At 40.8% G+C, this 17,640-nt stretch overlaps 1 protein-coding gene across 9 annotated transcripts in view; it reads left to right on the top strand.

Annotated features, from left to right (window-relative positions):
* The window catches only part of TET1 (tet methylcytosine dioxygenase 1), an 86,759-nt gene that overhangs the window by 16,795 nt on the left and 52,324 nt on the right, over positions 1-17,640 (top strand). For 8 of the 9 annotated variants that reach the window (XM_064513649.1, XM_064513651.1, XM_064513650.1 and 5 more), the window contains exon 3: positions 1,994-2,044. The exons of the other annotated variant lie outside the window; for it this stretch is intronic. In XM_064513649.1, the coding sequence (XP_064369719.1) occupies positions 1,994-2,044 (51 nt within the window). The remainder of the gene's footprint in view (positions 1-1,993; positions 2,045-17,640) is intronic. 9 annotated transcript variants of the gene reach the window in all.

The following is a 17,640-nucleotide window of genomic DNA, read 5'->3' as shown; positions in this document are numbered from 1 at the left end:
TTTTTTCCGGACTGTAAAGCATTTTAGGTAGCGAAAGCTGCAAAGATAATGGAGATCACTGAGTGTAGGCACCTTTCCCATTTTTGTTATGGCTAAAAACCCTCATAAACTTGTGGTACTTTAGGAAAGCATTAACTTTCAAGTCAGTACTTTTACTTTACCTGGGCCTAAATCCTATTATCTCTGCATGAAACTCTAGTACAACAGATTGGGAGCTTAAATATTAGGTGGTGTCAGACATCAAAAAAAAGGCAGCAGCTTTCTCTTGTTTAATTGATACAATACAGAATAAGTTGTGGGTCCAAATCTGAGTGTTTGCACTACTTAGCTGATTTATACCGATAACCAAACTGGAATTACACTTAGGATTCAACAGGAGATACAAAAAACAGTTTTAAATTGCAATTTGTAGCTGCAAATGCAGATGATGCATGTAGTTGATGTAGATGGTGCATGAATACATAGCCGGCTTTCTGGTTCAGATATCAGCTGAAAACTGTTGTATTAAACATCTCAGTGAGTAGTAATAGGTTAAAGTAGGTACCCTGCAATGTGTTGTCTCATGTTAGCGAGCAGGTTTATCACTTCGGGATGAAGATACTACCTCTCCATCCCGCTCAGCACTTCAAACAGGTGGTGACATGGGAAATAAGATTACGTTACGTTGTTGTCTCTTTGCCTCAGAAGTTGTTTAGGACAGATACCGTCTGTGTCAGGTGCTGCGAAAAGAGAGAACCTTCTCCTGCAGCAGGGCAGCGGCGGGCATCGTGCACTGGGCCGCGCGCGCACCCGTGGCGAGGGCAGGGGCTGCGTGAGCCTGCGGGCTGGGGCGCAGCCCTCCCGGGCGGGTTGCCAGCGCCCAGCAGCACCGGCCGTGGAGGTCGCCGGCGCCCCCAGCTCTGGGCTGCCCGTGATCCCCGCGCCGCAGAGCTGCAGGCGCCGGGTGCTGCCGCTTCTAGGGCGAGCCGTGGTAGCAGCATCCCCCGAGCGTGGCGCAGGCAGCCTCGCGGGAGTGGGCGCCGAGGCCCGTGCTGCACCCCATCTCTGCCCCGGGGGACGGAGCGGGGTGCCTGGCCTCGGTGCCGGGCCCGCGCGGGGCGTGTGTGCAGGTGCACGGCAGCACGTGCCAGGCGTGCATGCGCAGGGGCGGGTGCACGCGTGCCCAGCCTGCGCGCACCACAGCGCACGTGCACGCGGGTGCCCGTCCGCATGCATGTGTGGGTGCGTGCCCAGGGGCGGGTGCTCTCGGGCTGTGTCCTCGCCTGACCCCGCGGGCAGCCTGCCCTTACAGAGCCGAAAAGCACGGGAGCGCGGCCCGGGCGGGCGTGCAGGCGGTGGCGGGCCGGGCCGGGCCGGGCCGGGCCCCGCCGTGCACGCGCCCGGGAGCGCGGGGGCGCGCGCGCGGCTGGCCGGCTCCGCGGCGGCGCCGAGTCCATGCCGCAGCTTGCGGGCGGCCGCTGCGGCGCCCGCACAGGAGACCCTTTGTTTGGGCAGGGCCGGCGCGAGCGCGGGGCGGGGGGGGGCGCCGCGCGCCGCGCCTCGCCATTGGCTGGGGCCGCCCGCGGCTCCTCTGGCGGGCGGCATGCCCGGCGCGTCGCCGCGCGCGCGCGCGGGGCGGGGTGAGGCGGGGGCGGGCGCGCACCCGGCCGCCGCGGAGCCGCACGAGGCGCGCGCCCGCGACGCCGCCTGGAGGAGGGCGACGGCGCGGAGGGCGCCGCTGCGGCAGGAAGCAAGATGGCCGCCTCGTGGGCGCCGCTGTGAGGAATGCGGGGCACCAGCGAGGCCGGCTCCAGGGGGGCGGCCGGGCCTCTCCCCTCGGCGGCGGCGCTGCGTGTCGGGGCGGCAGCGGGGGGGCCGCCTAGGGCCCCATCAGCCCGCTAAAGTGCTGCACGTAAAGCATTCTGGGTACTGAGAAATGTTGCAGTTTAATAATAAAATTGGAGGTGCCTGCCTTTGTGACCACAACTTATTCTGCAATTTGATGTTTTTTTAGGTTCTAACTGAAAACAAAAGACCTCAGAGGAGGAAGCAAAGAGTTTTTAAGGTAACCAATAATTGCTTTGATATTTATCTCCTCCCATTTTAAGCAGTGTTTTCTTGTCCTATAGAATAGGAAATCAAAGGGTTAACTTCTGGGAAGCAGTGTTTTCCAGCTATTCAGGAGATTAGCTAATTTTAAAAGCACAGAACATTTTCTTTTTTCCTCTCTCTCTCCAGCATGTTGTATACATATTTGAATCTTTCTGCACGAGTCTGCAGACTAAAAAGTTTGCCTTCCATTGTACTGAAGATTCGCTTTAGCTTCTTCTATTCCTAGTTTATTCCTTCCGAAGGTAATAGCTGAATTTTGTTTTTTTCAGTATACAGATTTTATGGCATCTGAAATTAGGTGCAAAATGTCAATGTTATAACATAAACCAAGTTAATGAAACTGGAAATTTCCTGCCTAAATTACTGTAGTTGCAATTTCCTTTTTTTTGTTCCTTAATCTTTGCAACACCTCAAGTGAAACTGAAATTTTCAAAAACTTACAAGAGTCTTCAGTTTCACATGGCAGTGCCTTTCTTTGAGATTTTTAAGATGGCTATCTTTCATGATAACGTGATAACAAAAGATCAGTGTTTCAAATTAAAACACTTTGCTTTTTATAACAAAATAGTGTTATTACATTTATGGCTTATTGAAAAAAAAGTAACAGGTAGTAGTACATGGATATTACATTTTCAGTTCATCATAAGGATATTTTGAATAGAAATAAGTCATGACTTCTTTCAAAACTAAAATGTTGCAGAGTGAGTGGTGCAAACTTACTGTAAGATAAAGCTAAAGAAAATGAGAAAAATGTTATGTTTAAACTTATTTTATAGAACTATTTTTTTTATATCAAGTGCAGCTAAATGATTTCAGATATTTTAGCATTGTTTTCGTACATTAGAATTTAAAAAGTTATTGGACATGGTAGATTTGATAAATGAATATCTGTAGTGTAATTTGTTTCAAAAACATCCCAGTTCTTAACAGTTTGTTTTCACTATTGTACTTTACAAAACTTGCTTGCAGGATTTCTAGCTTACTCAGTAAGGCAAAATGAAGTGAAATGGTAAGATTAAGGAAGGAACGAGTAGGTGTATTTGACTTGCAAGTATATCCAGTCTCAGGAGTGACTCTGTCTGTTTTTTAATGTGGGAGTAGTTGTGCAAACCACCTCTTTGTGTGTTAAGAGTAACTGTGGTAATACAACGCTAGCAAGTGCACTGTCCTTCTTTCATCAAATAAATTCATTCATTAAAAAATTAGCATGTTTCATTGTCATGGATATGCTTTTAATTATTTATTTTAATTACTATTGCTTTTGTAGCACAGCACATAGGTGTAGTTAAAGCTTTAGCATTTGTTCATATATTTTGTGCAGTTAAGTAGATACTAGTGTGCAAAATAAGGTGTCTTTGTAAATAAGTCATTCAATTTTGTAATGTGTAATTGGTAAGATAGCTGTTCTGTTGAAGTGTGAATGTTAATTTATTTTTTTTATTTTCTTGGTCATAAGCAGATATGTTATAGTAGGGCTTCACGGTGTCTCCAGATTTCTTTCTTGAGTTCTTTTTACTACTGTTTCTGATTTGATGGCAGGGCAGGTTGCTATGTAATATGATGCTGTCGTTTCACTCCTTTTGCAAAAGCTTCTTGAACAGTTTTTTTTTTTTTTTTTTTTTTCCCTCTTAGACGGAAAGGCTTGTGTGTATGCATGCATAGTATCATGTGTTAGTTGTTGGACTTTTGTTTATTTTTGTTTTGACTTTTCCTTTGATGAGTTGATTGTACAGTGTTTCCTCTTTGGTTTTAGATACTGTAGTTTGTGTCTTCTAGTATTTTGTCTTTGTTTTGTGGTGCTGAATTGCATTTGGTGAGAGTTCTTCAGTTGTATACACCAAGAAAGGTGCCTTATTCCTGAAGGAATTTCATGGAAGTGTGTAGGTTGGAGATGCTGGGATTTTACATTGTTGTTTTGGGGGAAGCTTGGTCATCTTAAATTAGGCTACCCCTCTCTGTCAGCTGCAGTAAACTTATAAAAAGCTACATAATTTTCAGAGTTCTTCACAAGGGCATTTCAGAAATAGGACACACTAGTGTATTTCTAACCTACCTTCTTTTATGGGTGGGATTGGTATGTAAACTAGTATTGTAATAATGCCTGTTGAGTTACAACTCCAGCTTCTGATTTAATGATCAGTAGCGGTTGAGTGAATCCGCCAGTGACATGCTGAAAAATTAAACAGAATATTTCCATTTAATGGCTTTTTTTGCACTGTATTTCACCTCCAATATTATTGTAAACTTTCTTAAAGGAGGATTTGTAGTATCCTATTCTAATAATAAATGTAGTTGGCATTTCTCTAATTGTGCTAGGTTTTTATGGATGTGTATTCATTTACATGGATATCTAGGATATCTTTCAGGTTATGCTTTTTAGGACCAGCATGTTTACAAAATCTTCTGCACAGAGTGAAAATAAGCAATGCTTTACTGTTGAAAATGGGTTGGACAGATATAAACATTAAGACTAAATGTGATACATACTGCTACTCTGTAACTTTCATTTATTATTTATCATTTTCCATGTTTTTGTTTTACTTCTCCTTACGGGTTATTGTCAGAGGAGTTTAGGAAATTCTTCTGTGCCATAAATACCCTATTAGGTTCTCCATGTTTATTTTGAATGGACATCTGAAATATTCATCATTTCTAGCAAGCAGATGCTCATTGAAGAAAGAATCAGTGTGAGTTCATAGAAGTGGATACCAAGGAAAGAATACTTATAGTTTATCTTGCTAACCTTGTATGCCTTCCGCAGTTAAGCAGACACCTCTTGTGCTTTATTCTTGATAATGGAAAATCTATTTGAAGGGATTGGTACTTAAAACTCGTTTCCCTGCATTTCAAAAGACATATACGCTCTGCTTCAATTACATAATAATACCATTTTCCTTTTAGCCGCTTAGCAGTTTCTCTCACTCAATTTGAGCAGTGCAGTGCACCTCTCCTTAACAGTGAGGAAATGTTTGCAATCGTATGCGAGTTTATAACACTCAGCTCAGAAGAACAAGACAGTTGAACATGGCAACATATTGTCAGGGAAATCTACAGTTATCAAGCATAGCTAGCAGTGGAACCAGTAAGGAAACCTCCCACAGATCAAGATACAGCTGATGAAGAAGTGTACAGTCCATGGTCTTTCTACTAGGTTCTGCAGAGCCAAGGCTACCATTTGAATGGCTGCAGATGTTTGCTGCGTTGATGGAGATTAAAAAAAAAAAGAAGAGATTGTGAGAGATCCGCAATAATATATGCAGTGCTAAGTGAGTATTACAACTGCATGCACGTTCTTTGTTCTTTGACTGATTTTGTTTGTGCATTTATGCATAAGCACCATAATGGTAATTGTGTGTGCCAAGAAAGTGCAAACAATGCCTGCTAAACTGTGTAAAATCAGTTCAGTTTAAGCCAAGCCAGAAGCCAAAGATGACTTGATATCTGGAACTTTTGGTTTATTGGTAAACAAATACATCGTATTAATAACTAGTAAAAGTCATACTTCTGTGAAAGTTATGAATACGTACTTGAGTTTGTTCTTAATTCTTCTCCTCTGTGCGTACAAAATGTAGTATTTCTCATCAAAAACAATTTTCAAATATGAAGTCAGTGTGGCAGACCTGCTGTTAGCTCTTTTACATTGAGGTTTTAGTTGTCCTGCTTCAAGAAATTTAAAACTCACTTTTTAAAGCTCATGTATGTGCTAACAAGAGTTAAGAAAAGCAACTGCTCATGTCCTTAATCATGCTTCTAGTGAGCATGGATTGAACTGATTTTGAACATTTATTCTAATTTAAGATATATGGTATATGTTTTTAGTGCAAAATGTCTGACAGAATATTTAGCTGGAAGTAATTCATTTTTATTACTTTTTTTTTTTCCCTTTTAAAATGAGATATCAACAAGTCAATGGATGGAATCGCACTACAGTGGAGTTTTACAGATGAAGAAGACAGAATGGTGTAATATGAGTTGGAAAGGATGTTGTCCAGAGAATACCTGTCTTGCATTTTGTGTTCCTTAAAGGGATATTATCGCCTTGAAATCTATCCTTTTAAAAAATATCAATTAAAATTGATTTGAGTACTGGCTGAAAATGTCTGCCTGTTTCTTTTGTGCCTTTTTGCTATTTTTTTTGGATAAAGAAAAGTTCACTTTTGACATGTGAATGACGCACACAAATAATCCAACTTTATTTTTAAGAATAAGTAAGGAGTTACTTAAGTAACTTAGTTAAAAAGCTATGTAACATTTTTTGAAAGAAATGTTCTTTTAATTTTGTCCTATTTTGAAGCTGATTGTGTGTCTAAATTGGTTTTCTTTTTTTTTTTTTCCCCTCTTTGATAGGCCTGTGCAGCTCAGTTGAAATGAGCAGGCATGATTCTGGTTATAATTTAGAGCCATACTTCCTTGTGCAGTCTTTCCAGCACTTCCACATGAGCAACTATATTTCATTTGTATGGTACTGTTAAGACTTCTTATGTATGTAGGCGTTTTCGAATGGAGTCCAAACAAAGAAGGCCTTTATAAAGGCCTGTAGTTTATTAATCCTACTCCAGTAATTTTATCGTCCTTAATTTTGAAATGTGATCATGAATGAAAAATTGTTCCGAATAGGAGTTGTGATGCTGCTAGATCGTTTGGGTACGGGAGCGGTGGAGTGTTGGGGGGCCCCATGAATAATTCTGTCAAAGCCGCTAGTTTCGGGGGGAGCTGGGGCCCTGTAGGCTTTATCCGGTGGTGCTCCCTGTGGTGCAGACTGAGATGGGTAGGATGCAGAGATGCTCCTCTTCCCTTGTTCCCCCGGTTCCTGCAGAGCTCCCTTCAGTGCTACACTGCCCCTCATCCCCCTCCTTCTCAGGGCTGCTGTGCTACTTGCTGAACTGGACCATCATGCTACTCTTTTTTCCTCCCTTCAGTCCAACCCCCAAAAATGCTGGGGGAAGAAAGGGGTGCTGTCAGTTGAGTGGAGGACAGGGAGAAGTAGGGTTTTCTGTTTTAACTTATTTATTGCATAGCAGAGAAGTTGTGTGAGTAGTGCCACTCTTGTTCTTGTGTGTGGGACCTTGCAGGCAGAGGTTACAATGAGGCTGGGAGGTGTGGGATAAGGCCAGGCTGAACCTAGTAATTTTGGGGGGTTTTGGGGCTTTGCATGTGCTTTGAATCACTATGCTTTTGTAAATTCTGCCCATCACTGTGTTTTAGTGCAGTGCTGGAACTTCCACTGTAATGGAAACCCCGTGGTAGAAGAGCTTATTAAAAAAAGTAGAAAATGTGTTTGTGATCAAAACTGTCTTGAAATACTAAATAAAAGTAAGATAGTTTGTGGGAAGAAAGGAAAACATGTCCATGTATGGATGCAGGTCAGATGCATGGCTAGTAAGTATATTTATATATTGTTTAGATGTTCTTAACGAAGTTGCAGCATTACAAAATAAACACTGATTTCTTACTCTAGATATGCTGTTTTCTTGATACCATTTGTATTCATTACTGCATGAGTAGCTTTTATTTGTGCTTGCTTTATGTAACATAGGTATTGAAATATTTGAGATAGCTTTGCAGATTCCAGAAATCAGTTGTCAATTTTTGCTGTTTATGATGTTCATACATTGATAAATTATAATAGTATCTAGAAAATACCTTGAAAATGGGCACTAACAAATTGTTTAGACTTCTATACCATATTGCTAAGCAAGTTTGTTTATTGGCTTCAGTGACTGAAAAAATCTGTTGAGAAGCCCCCAGGTTGCTTGAATGGGACTAGATTTTAGTTTCTCTGTTTTTTCTTTCTCTGGTGTTACACTGAGATTTTATACATGGTGTTAATGAATAGGAAAATATTCATCTTTCAGTTACTACTCCAGCTAATTTCCCACTGACTTCAGTAAGAGCCTTGTCTGCGTAGAGACCAAAGGATTTCATTCCTACTAAAATGAATTTAACTGTAGGATTTTACTTGGGAAGTAAAAAGAATTCATGAATTCTTATAAAGGTATTTCCTTTTAAATATCAAATTTCTGAATTTTAAGCAATATCAAGAAAAAAAAAGCAGAGAATTACAAGGAAGTAACTGGAATCACTTTTCATTAACTTATGTACAACTGGTATATCGAATACATGTGTCTGCCCTTGTTTTCCTAACAGTATTAGTATTAAGCATTCTGGAAAAAATGTTCCCCCCCCCCCCAAGGCCGATTTAAAATTCAGTAGTTTGTGTCACACAGTTGTGAGTTCCTTCTTAATTGGTCTTTTTTGGTGTTGCCCTTATTGTGTTACAAGTTAATTGGTGCTCTGTTGTAAAATTTGGCTCTGGTAAAGTAAAGGTTTTACTGAACTTGTGAATGAGAGAGAAAGTTTCCGTATATTTAAAAATGTGTAGCATTTACTTCTGTAACAGATGATCATTGCCTGAGTTTTGCAACCCAAACACGGCTGCTGGTGTCGTGCTGCTCCAGAACAACATCGCTGTTGTTCCAGTACCAGAGTGAAAGTCAGTATTCCTCTAAAGAGAAAATAGAAGTTGCCTACAGTATAAATTCCATTTCGAGCTTTATTTGAAACCGAAAGTGTGCTAGCTGATACAGACATAGAGGAGAAACAGCATTTGCCATTTTTTAGGCTTTTTCCTCGTAGGAGTAGACAAAACATGGATGCGAAATCCTGAATAGTGCTGCAGCCTTGTAGCTAGGTGACCTAAGTGATCAGTGCACCTTGCTTGCCCCATGACTGTTTTTGTTGTAGCCGAATTACCTTTAGCTGGTCTTCTGACTTACCTGTCACTGACTTTCTCATTGCTGGAATGTTTTGTTTTGTTTTGTTTTTAAATGTAATGGAAAAGGGTGTGTGTGCGTGTGTGTGTGTGTGTGAGGGCTGATTAACTTGTTAACTTCTGTTTTGTGTCCGTAGCAGATTTGGAGTGAGAGCTGCTACCAGCATGTAGCAACTTGTAAATAACATAATTGCTTGTACAACAGAATGTAGGAACTTAAACGAGATCCTAAATTAAGGAGCAGAATATCTTCCTGGTTAGATTGTGGGAACTGGAATATGGTGTTAGGCAGCAGTTCAGATCTTTACTGAACTGAAACTGAGGGAACATTATTAACTTGTGTCAGTTTGGTTTGCATGTCATAAAGCCAGTCAAGATGGTCGAGATCATCTGTTCTGGTGTAGGGAGGCTGTAAGACTGAATTAATTTATTTTTATTTTGAAGCATCATGTTTTAAAAATACCTCCAAAAACTTGGATTTGAAAATGCCCATGGATGAAAACTACATCAAAACCTCTAATAAGATGTTTCTAAAGCTCCCTTTCCCCCTCCTGTAGTTCCAATCCAGATTTCTCTGGCCTTAAGTTAAAGTCATTGAGTCTTGTTATACTTCTGGCTGCTAGAACAAGGAGCCTTCTGTTATCAGCTTTCTGTTCCACATAGACATAGCCATAGCTTTTGGCTTTTCAAATTTCTTTTTCTTTGGTAAATGGTAGAGAGAACTCCCTGGGGCTTTCACGTCAAGGTCTTTCAATCCTTTGTCATTCCTGTGGTCCCCCAAGCTCTCTCTAGTGTATCAGTGTCTTGCTTGAATTGTGTATGCCAGGAATGGACATGCATTAGCAGATGCCAGAGTGCCAAACACAGGATATAAAATAACCTGTCTTTTCCTAATTATATTTTGTTATTTATGCATCAAAAAATCTCACTAACCCTTGTGGCCATAAAGTTTCAGTAGGAGTTTCTACAATTACTATGTATTTGGTTATTGACCATGCTGACCTCTTTCTTAAGGTCGTTGCTTTCTAGGTAGAACCCTGTATTTTGTAAATACAGCCTGAAGTCTGTTCCTGGATACCTAACCTTAGCTATACTGAAATGTTTGCTTGCAGCTCCCTTTCCAGTCAATTCAGGAAATGCCATGTCTGTTCTTTTGATAACTTGCTATATTTTTATCAGTATTAATTTCACCTTTTCTTCCAGGTCATTGCTAAAAATGTTATATAATATATAGCTGTGATATGTTCCCTGAAGACCTCATTAAGAACACTCTGTGATGATTTTCCATTTACAATTACAGGCCAGGCAATACTTTCTTAATGCTATGGCGATGGTTGCGTAAATGAGTAGACCACAAGAGACATTGGGATGTATAAATTCAAAGCCTGAATTTCTTTCATCTCTAAATTTGAGTTAAAGCACATTAGGTGAAGTTTATGTTACGGAATATGTGTTGCTGCTGATCATATCATTTTTCTTTTTGGGGGTGAGTGCTATTTTGCAGAGCTGCCAGTATCTCTTTACGAGTCCTCCGTTTCAATGTTGAAGACAAATGATTGAGTAATTCAAAACAACAGTAAAAGCCAGGCAAGGTACTAGTTTGTAGTGGTTGCTGTTGCAGGAAAAAAAAATGTAATGGCTTTTCTTTCTTCTGTAACACATCCAGTTTTGGGTGCCTGTATAGGAGAATCGTGCATTCATGGTGTATTTCTTAACCTTGCTGCTGTCTGGAGCTTCCACAACCCGGAGCTCAGGGTTGACTGAAACAGTAATTTGAGTCTGTGGCTCAGAAAGCGCATTTCCAAGTGGTAATCTAATAAATACGTTTTTGTGGGGGTCACCCTTTGAAGCATATAGAGCCTTGATTAGTGCCCTATACCTTCAATACTGCTAGTAAGTGCCATCCTTTAGGGTCTGATGCTGTAGCTCTTGTACTTACAAAGTGGTCTTACTGAAGTTATTACACAACATAGGTGGGAGGATTGTATTAATGGTGTGGGTGGGAAAATGAAGAGAATAAAGAGTTTAAGGCCATAATATACTAACTCTGCGTAGAAAGACAAGTTGAGGAACTTCTCTGGTGAGAGAGCTGCCTAGCGTTTGAAGAGCGTAGCCAAGAGGATACAAATGTAGATAAAATGGAGATGAAACTGAAATGAGGAGAGCGATCTTGTATGTGAGGGGTGCGTGCTGAATTCTGCAGTGGGCAGGAAACTAATCAGGATTCCTGGGAACTGACCGTGTGTGTCCCCCGTCCAAATGAGAATGGGATGAGTCCACTCTATTGAGGACAAATTTGGAGTTTAAAGAGTCAAAAACTGTAGAAGTATCAGTAAGAGATTTGGCATAAGTATGGTGGTGGTAATCTGCACAATATTGTGAAGGTAAATGTAAGAAGATTAACTGACCTCAGAAATTGAGAGCAAAGCGATTTGATGGCAGGTCATAACTGTAGTTAATGAAGAATATAATTGGCCGTGCAGAAGGAAGAGGAAGGATCGAGGAGACAGATGCATAATAATCTTAAAGATATTCATGCTAAGTTATTAGGAGAGATGTTTCCATTCCAACCTTTCTTGAATTCAGGCTTGGAATTAACACTGGCCACATCTTAAAATTTCTGTTCTGCTATAACTATTGCTATTCCACTTATTCCCAGACGCTTTTTGGCTTAAAATAAGGAGACAAAGGGTCTTTAAAGTGGGAGCTTTAAAGTGAAGAAGTTAGTTTAGGCACTGGTTTCACATTTTGATTATTCACAAAATAGGAAAAAAAAGTTTTGCTTGTAAATCAGAAAATTGTTTCTTTTTTGAAAAGTGAATGAGTTTATTTACTGTTTTTCAAAGTCATTTTCTTGAGTTTGAGAAATGCAGACGCTATAGGAGAACAAAGCTAAACTATTTACTTTACTCTGGGAGTCTTCCTGGGAGTCTCCATTTCAGAGTCTAATGTTCTGTCTAAACCTGCACATCTTTGAGTTCATCTATTCCTCTCTGTCTCCGGTTCACTCTCTGCACCTGCTATGGAAGATGAGTAGTTCAAAACAAAAACAAAAAAATCAAGTAAGAGAAAAAATGAAAAATGAACGATCATTGGCATTAACTCTCTATCAAATTCCCAGTTGGGGAGGAATTCTTACAATTTGGATAAGATTTCTTCTAATGCGGCCCCATATAAAAGGATATCTGCTGAACAGATGAAACCAGCATCTGTGATTTTCTGGTGTTTGCATCATTTGGAGTACTTTGGGCATTTTTTCTACTGGTTTCCACTTGCACTGCCACAACACTTAAAAGGGGAAGGGTGCTAGATCTGAAATACTATTGCAATATTTTACTTCAGAGTTTGAGCTAGAAGGAAAGAGAAAGAAGAAATAATATTTTGATGCTTTTTTCAGTTGATGGATTTTGACGATGTAAATCGCTGATAATATATGTACAGATGCATGGAGTGAAAGGGGAACAAATCTGATTTTCCTTGTGTGTTTCAAAGGACAGCTGTGATACATCAGTAATGTTGGGGTGTAAAATGCAATACAGTTAGCTGCTCCTCCTAGGAGATCTGCTCTTGGCAAATCCTGTGTACAAACTGATTACCTGTGAGCTACGATGTTTTTGTATGTTATTTTTCTTGGTTGGCTAACTAAATGAACTCTTTCCGTGTCTCATTTGAATTGTGGTTCAGTTTGAGGTGTGCTGCACTGCTTTGCAACATCGTTCTTGTGTGCAACCCTGAACATTTTTTGTGAATGTGGTCTAGATCACTGGATTATGTCAGTTTATGCAGAGAGGACTTGGGAGTTATGAGAGGCATTTGGGTCCTCCAGGAGGGGAGGAGCTGCTGAGGGCTGTTGCCTGGTAAAGTGTGCAGGGAGGAATAATTGAGGTTGCAGTAAGTGGGAAGATAAAGGCTAGAAAATACTTTGCCAGGTTCTCTATTCTAAGGGAAATTTCATCCTTTATATTGGTTAGGATAAATGATGATAAACTAGGCCCAGCTCATTCTTACCTACATGTACCTCCTGTTTGCCCCCTGCCCTGCTTCTTTTGCTTTGGCTTTGTGGGGGAGGCAGAAGGCAGGTGCAGGATGGTGTTTTTCAGGTCTCCTATTTGCTTGAAGTGTCAGCTGTAGCTGAGAGTGCGATCTTTGTTGTTGGGACTAAGGATACAGAAGAAAAATACCACTAACTAGAGCAAACTTTTCAGCTGTTCTGAGATCCAGTGTCAAGTGATACCTTCTGAGATACTCATGTTAGTGGCTTTGGGTGGATATGATACTCTGGGGTGGGGAAGTGGCAAATGAGGGATGCCCCCAGAAAAGCACAGGCATCTTGGGCTTTCCCGCTCTCCTGAGTGTCTGAGCACTTTCTCCATCTTCTCATTCCCCTGAATTTCCGTATAAACCATCCCATCTGCTAAAACTTTTCTACATCATTTTGTCCTATTTGCTTTGATTGTAATAGTTTCTAAAATACTGAATTATTAGCTCTTCCGAGTTCTCCCTCAGTGTGATTGTGAACATGGTTCTCTTGAGGACCAGAACTTCTGCACATGCAGGTTTTGTTATGTTAGTAATTGTATTACCAATTCAGTCTCTTTGCAAAAAGGCCCATGGAAAATGTGCTTTACGTGATCTGCTGTAGGAGAGCAGTATACTGAAAGAGGCATGTTATTTTGTGTTTGTTGTCATTATGTAGAGTAATAATTGCTCTAAGCTTGTGGTGATGTTCGTGGGAATGAGTATTGGCTAGTAGCTTGGTCTCTACTCACTTTTCTTCTCTCTCTACTGGTTGTCTGCTCAGAAATCCTGCATAGCCCACAGCCTTGGGTAGCAACCTGCAGCACATTGCTATAGTCTGTGTTATCGCAGACGAGTATTTATTTTTACTCAGCAGCGTGATCCTAAATAGAAGATTATCACTAAATATATTCTTGTACGTGTAATGTTTTTTGGAATGCTCAAAGCTTGGCCATCCTTAGAAGGTTGCCCTATGCCTTCTCCAGCATCTTGTCCCATATTTTTCCCTCCTATAAACAGCCCACAGCTTTCCAGGGAGCTCTGTCTTTGCTCAGCATGTGTGACTGTTCCCCCAAGGATGTACTCTGCAGCTCCCTATTCATATCCCCTATCCTGTCCATATCTTATCTCCCTATCCATGTATCTTGGTCCAGTACTTGCATCTCCATTGGACAGTGCGGGTCCTGGTTTCCTCTGAGTGTCTGCACATCCTGGGGAGCAGGCACCAGCAAATAGCAATAAATTGCTGCTGTTGGTTGACTGGTGTTTTCTTATCTTTTGGTGGGGCAGTGGCATCTCACAGTTGGACCATGATTGAAACACCACGTTCAGATATTAGAGGAAGTTCTTGTTTTTCTTTTTTCCCCGAGCAGCTTTTCTGAAAGAACATTTCTCTTACTGTGTTTGAGTAAACGTAGTAAACGGAGCTGAGCTCCGAGGTGCTACCAGCTCTGTGCCAACCTGAACGGGCGTGCTGGGCTAGCTGCGTGGCTGCAAGCGCCGCGTCAGCATCCAGGCTGCGGTGGATAGGAGGGGCAGAGCGCAGGCACTCCTTGCTCGCTCTTCCTTTTGCGTTGAGGAGTGCAGTGCCCCTGGGAAAGGTTGCCTTCCAGGCCGTCCCCGTTATTGCTTGGCACAAGCTGGTAGGTGCGAGTATGTCTCGATCTGTTGTGAACTGTGTCCTCATGGGTGTGTGAGCAGAATCCTATATGGAGGGCTACTCAGGGAGACTTGCCGTTGACTGTTAGGTAACTTGTCACGATTTGCTCTTTTCCTTTGAGCCATTTCATCAGTGGCTGATTCTGGGCATTATCTGTTATTTCTGCTTTATAGGAGCAGTTGTTTCTGGCTGTATCCTTTGGTACAATGAGCCTTGGTACCACCTGTAGAGACTTGAAATGTGAATCATAAACCCACAGCCTGCTCTCTGCTGTACAGGAAACATGGAAGTGTTTTTAGGGTAGCTTAATCATTGTATTTTGATTGAATTGGTGAAGTTTTTGCATTATTTCAGAGTTAGATAAGCATCTTGTGTTAAAGTTAGTATTAAGTCTGATCCTTTTCAGAAAGATTTTCTCAGATATGAGCTGTGATGTTGGACTCAAGTTTAAGTACTTCAGCAATGGCTACAGCAGGCTCTACTCTCATGGTCCCTGTCTATGCAGGGTCTAAGCTTGGGCATGATCTGTTAGTGTTTTACATCTCTCGATAGAGGAGTGCTCCCATTAACAAGGAAGAGAAGAAATTACTTTTATTGATCCACTTTGTTCTTTAGCTTTTGATTACACTTGTGTAAAAGCTTTAGAAATCAATCTGATGAGTCTTCTGTACTCAACTTCCGTGAATTTTGACACTGCTGTGTGGAAGTGTGGGGTCCTCGACTGCTGTTTCAAGTGCTTTGATTCAGGACCTGAAGATAGATTGCTGCCAGGTTGTGCAGCTGTGAAAAGTTTTTGCTGAGCTATTACTTTTGGTGTGCCAGCCTCGGACTGAGGAGAAGAATCGAAGGAGCTCCGCCCCTGCTAGTGTGTCTGCATTGCTTTTACACTGGGAGGCAATAACTTCGCATGTTAAACAGCAAAGGCCACTGGAAATTCTGTTAAGAAAGGAAGAAAAAAGGTGTTTCTTTGGATTCACTGCAGGTCAAGGACAAAAGAGAAAAAGCAACGCAGTGCTCCAAAGGAAGAGAGTTTGATTAAAAAAATGGATTTCTGATAATTTTTATTCTTTATATGGAAAAATAAAATATGAATCAAACAATGCCAGTGATATGATTCATCTACTTCTTTTTCCTCATTGCGTGTGGGAAGCTTCCAGTAATGTTAGTGGAAATTATGATGTATGGGGAATAATTTTATTTTTAAAATAATAACTGCTTTACCACTGAGATCACTGGTGTCTTGTATGAGCACAGCACTACACCTGTGCGCTTCTAACAGGTTGGGGAATAGTCTGAGTCTTTTCAAATGCAGCAGTGCCTTCTGGTCTGGTATAAGTACTTCACTGAGGAACAGCATAGCTGAGGGAAAAGTGTGCTGACATTTTTGCACTTTGAGCTCTGTCAATGGACTCTGTGTCCGTTCTCATCTCTGATCATGGAGGAACCTTATTCTTCCCTCCCCCCCCATTCCTCTTTCATGTTGTGAACTTATAAATGCTGGGAAATTATATTATATTTGCTCCTATTTTCTCCTTTTAATAATTTTCAATAGCAATTTTGCATTGTTCAGACAGCTTCTGGAGTGATAGATTGATGTGCTTCAAGGCTTTGACCTTAGAAGGGATGTATTTCTGCATTCCTTTTTCTGCAGAAGTGGCCCCTGCTGTCACTTTTTAAAGCTGTGCCAGGGGCTCAGACATTGCAGTTGAAATGGCAATGCGGTATTTTTTTATTTAATTTTTTTTTCAGTGACCTCACAGGGGTCACAATTTTGTTCCAGGTCATCTGTTCCAAAGACCTGTTTGTATGGGTATATGGACTTGGTTAAATCCATCCATGGCCACTTCTTTGTTTATGAGTAAGCAGATAGTGCCTTCCTTGATGAAATACTCTGCAGCAACTGGGGTAACTTGCATTGCTTTTTTCCCCTGTACTTCCAGGGGCTGTTAAGTAAACATTTTGTAATAAACTGAAGTTTCATATCCTAGTTCTTCCTAAAGTTAAACTCAGAGGGGGGGAAAAAAACTAGTTAATTTAAGTGCAGCTTTTGTGTAGGTATAGAATTGTGGGTTTTTACTTTCCAATGGTGTACCCTTAAAATATTTTCTGGTACAGCTGCAGATGCCCGTGTAATGCATTTACCTCTGCTAACCGTTGACTTGCTTAATTGCTTTTGTGGAATGCTTAGAAATTGCTCAATGATGCTTCAGGTCTGTGGATCATTGAAAATCACCAGGATCCAGATAAGTCCAGGCTCACAGACCATTAGTCAGTATCAATATAATTAAATCAGTGTAAATAAAAGCCATTAATATAAGGCACCTTTCCTTCTTAATGTAAATTCCACAGGTCTTTGCTGACTCCACTGGATACATCTTTTACATAGCAGATCCATGAAAGATTCTGAAGCCTTTGATAAAATATAGGGCACAGTATAGATTCCCTGTTTGTGGTGTGGGTGGGTTTTTTTGTTTTGTTTTGGGGTTTTTTTGTTTAAGAGAGAAAATGGTTGTAGGGTGAACACTGGGCTTCATCTGAAGTTGGGTCCATATGCTTCATTTTGCCTAGGGGTTTCTGGCAGTAATAGCTTGATGGTTGTGATTAATCAGGAGTTTATTTTACATTGGTGCATTTTAGTTATTTTCTTAGAGAAGTCCATGCATTTTCGCTGGTATGACCATTAAACTTGTATGCTTTAACTGAATATTTTCTATTACATCAAGTGCTATTTTCTGCATACTTCTAAGATCTACTGTGCCAAGGTATGGTTTAATTAACAAGTTGTATTCCTTATATCTAATTTAAAAAGCAGTACCATTTTGCTTTCTAAGTAGTGCTTAGGGCTACAGAATATTTAAATAATTCTTAGAGATTGTAATAAGCTTAGGTACCAGCACTGTCTATTGCGATTTCTTTTTTTTTTTAAATAAAATTTAATAGAAATAGAAATAAATTTTAACTTAATAAAAATTGGATTTGTCTTTATTCTTGTTCCCTCCTGAGTTCTTGCCTGAATATATACATATATATATATACATAAATACATATATATAAATATAAAATTGTATAGCTCCTTACTTCATAGCCATAATACTACATT

This window comes from Dromaius novaehollandiae, chromosome 6 (genome assembly GCF_036370855.1).
Source record: "Dromaius novaehollandiae isolate bDroNov1 chromosome 6, bDroNov1.hap1, whole genome shotgun sequence".
NCBI lineage: Eukaryota > Metazoa > Chordata > Aves > Casuariiformes > Dromaiidae > Dromaius > Dromaius novaehollandiae.
Note: the sequence above shows the minus strand (reverse complement) of the source record. Positions and strands in the feature narration are given on the sequence as shown.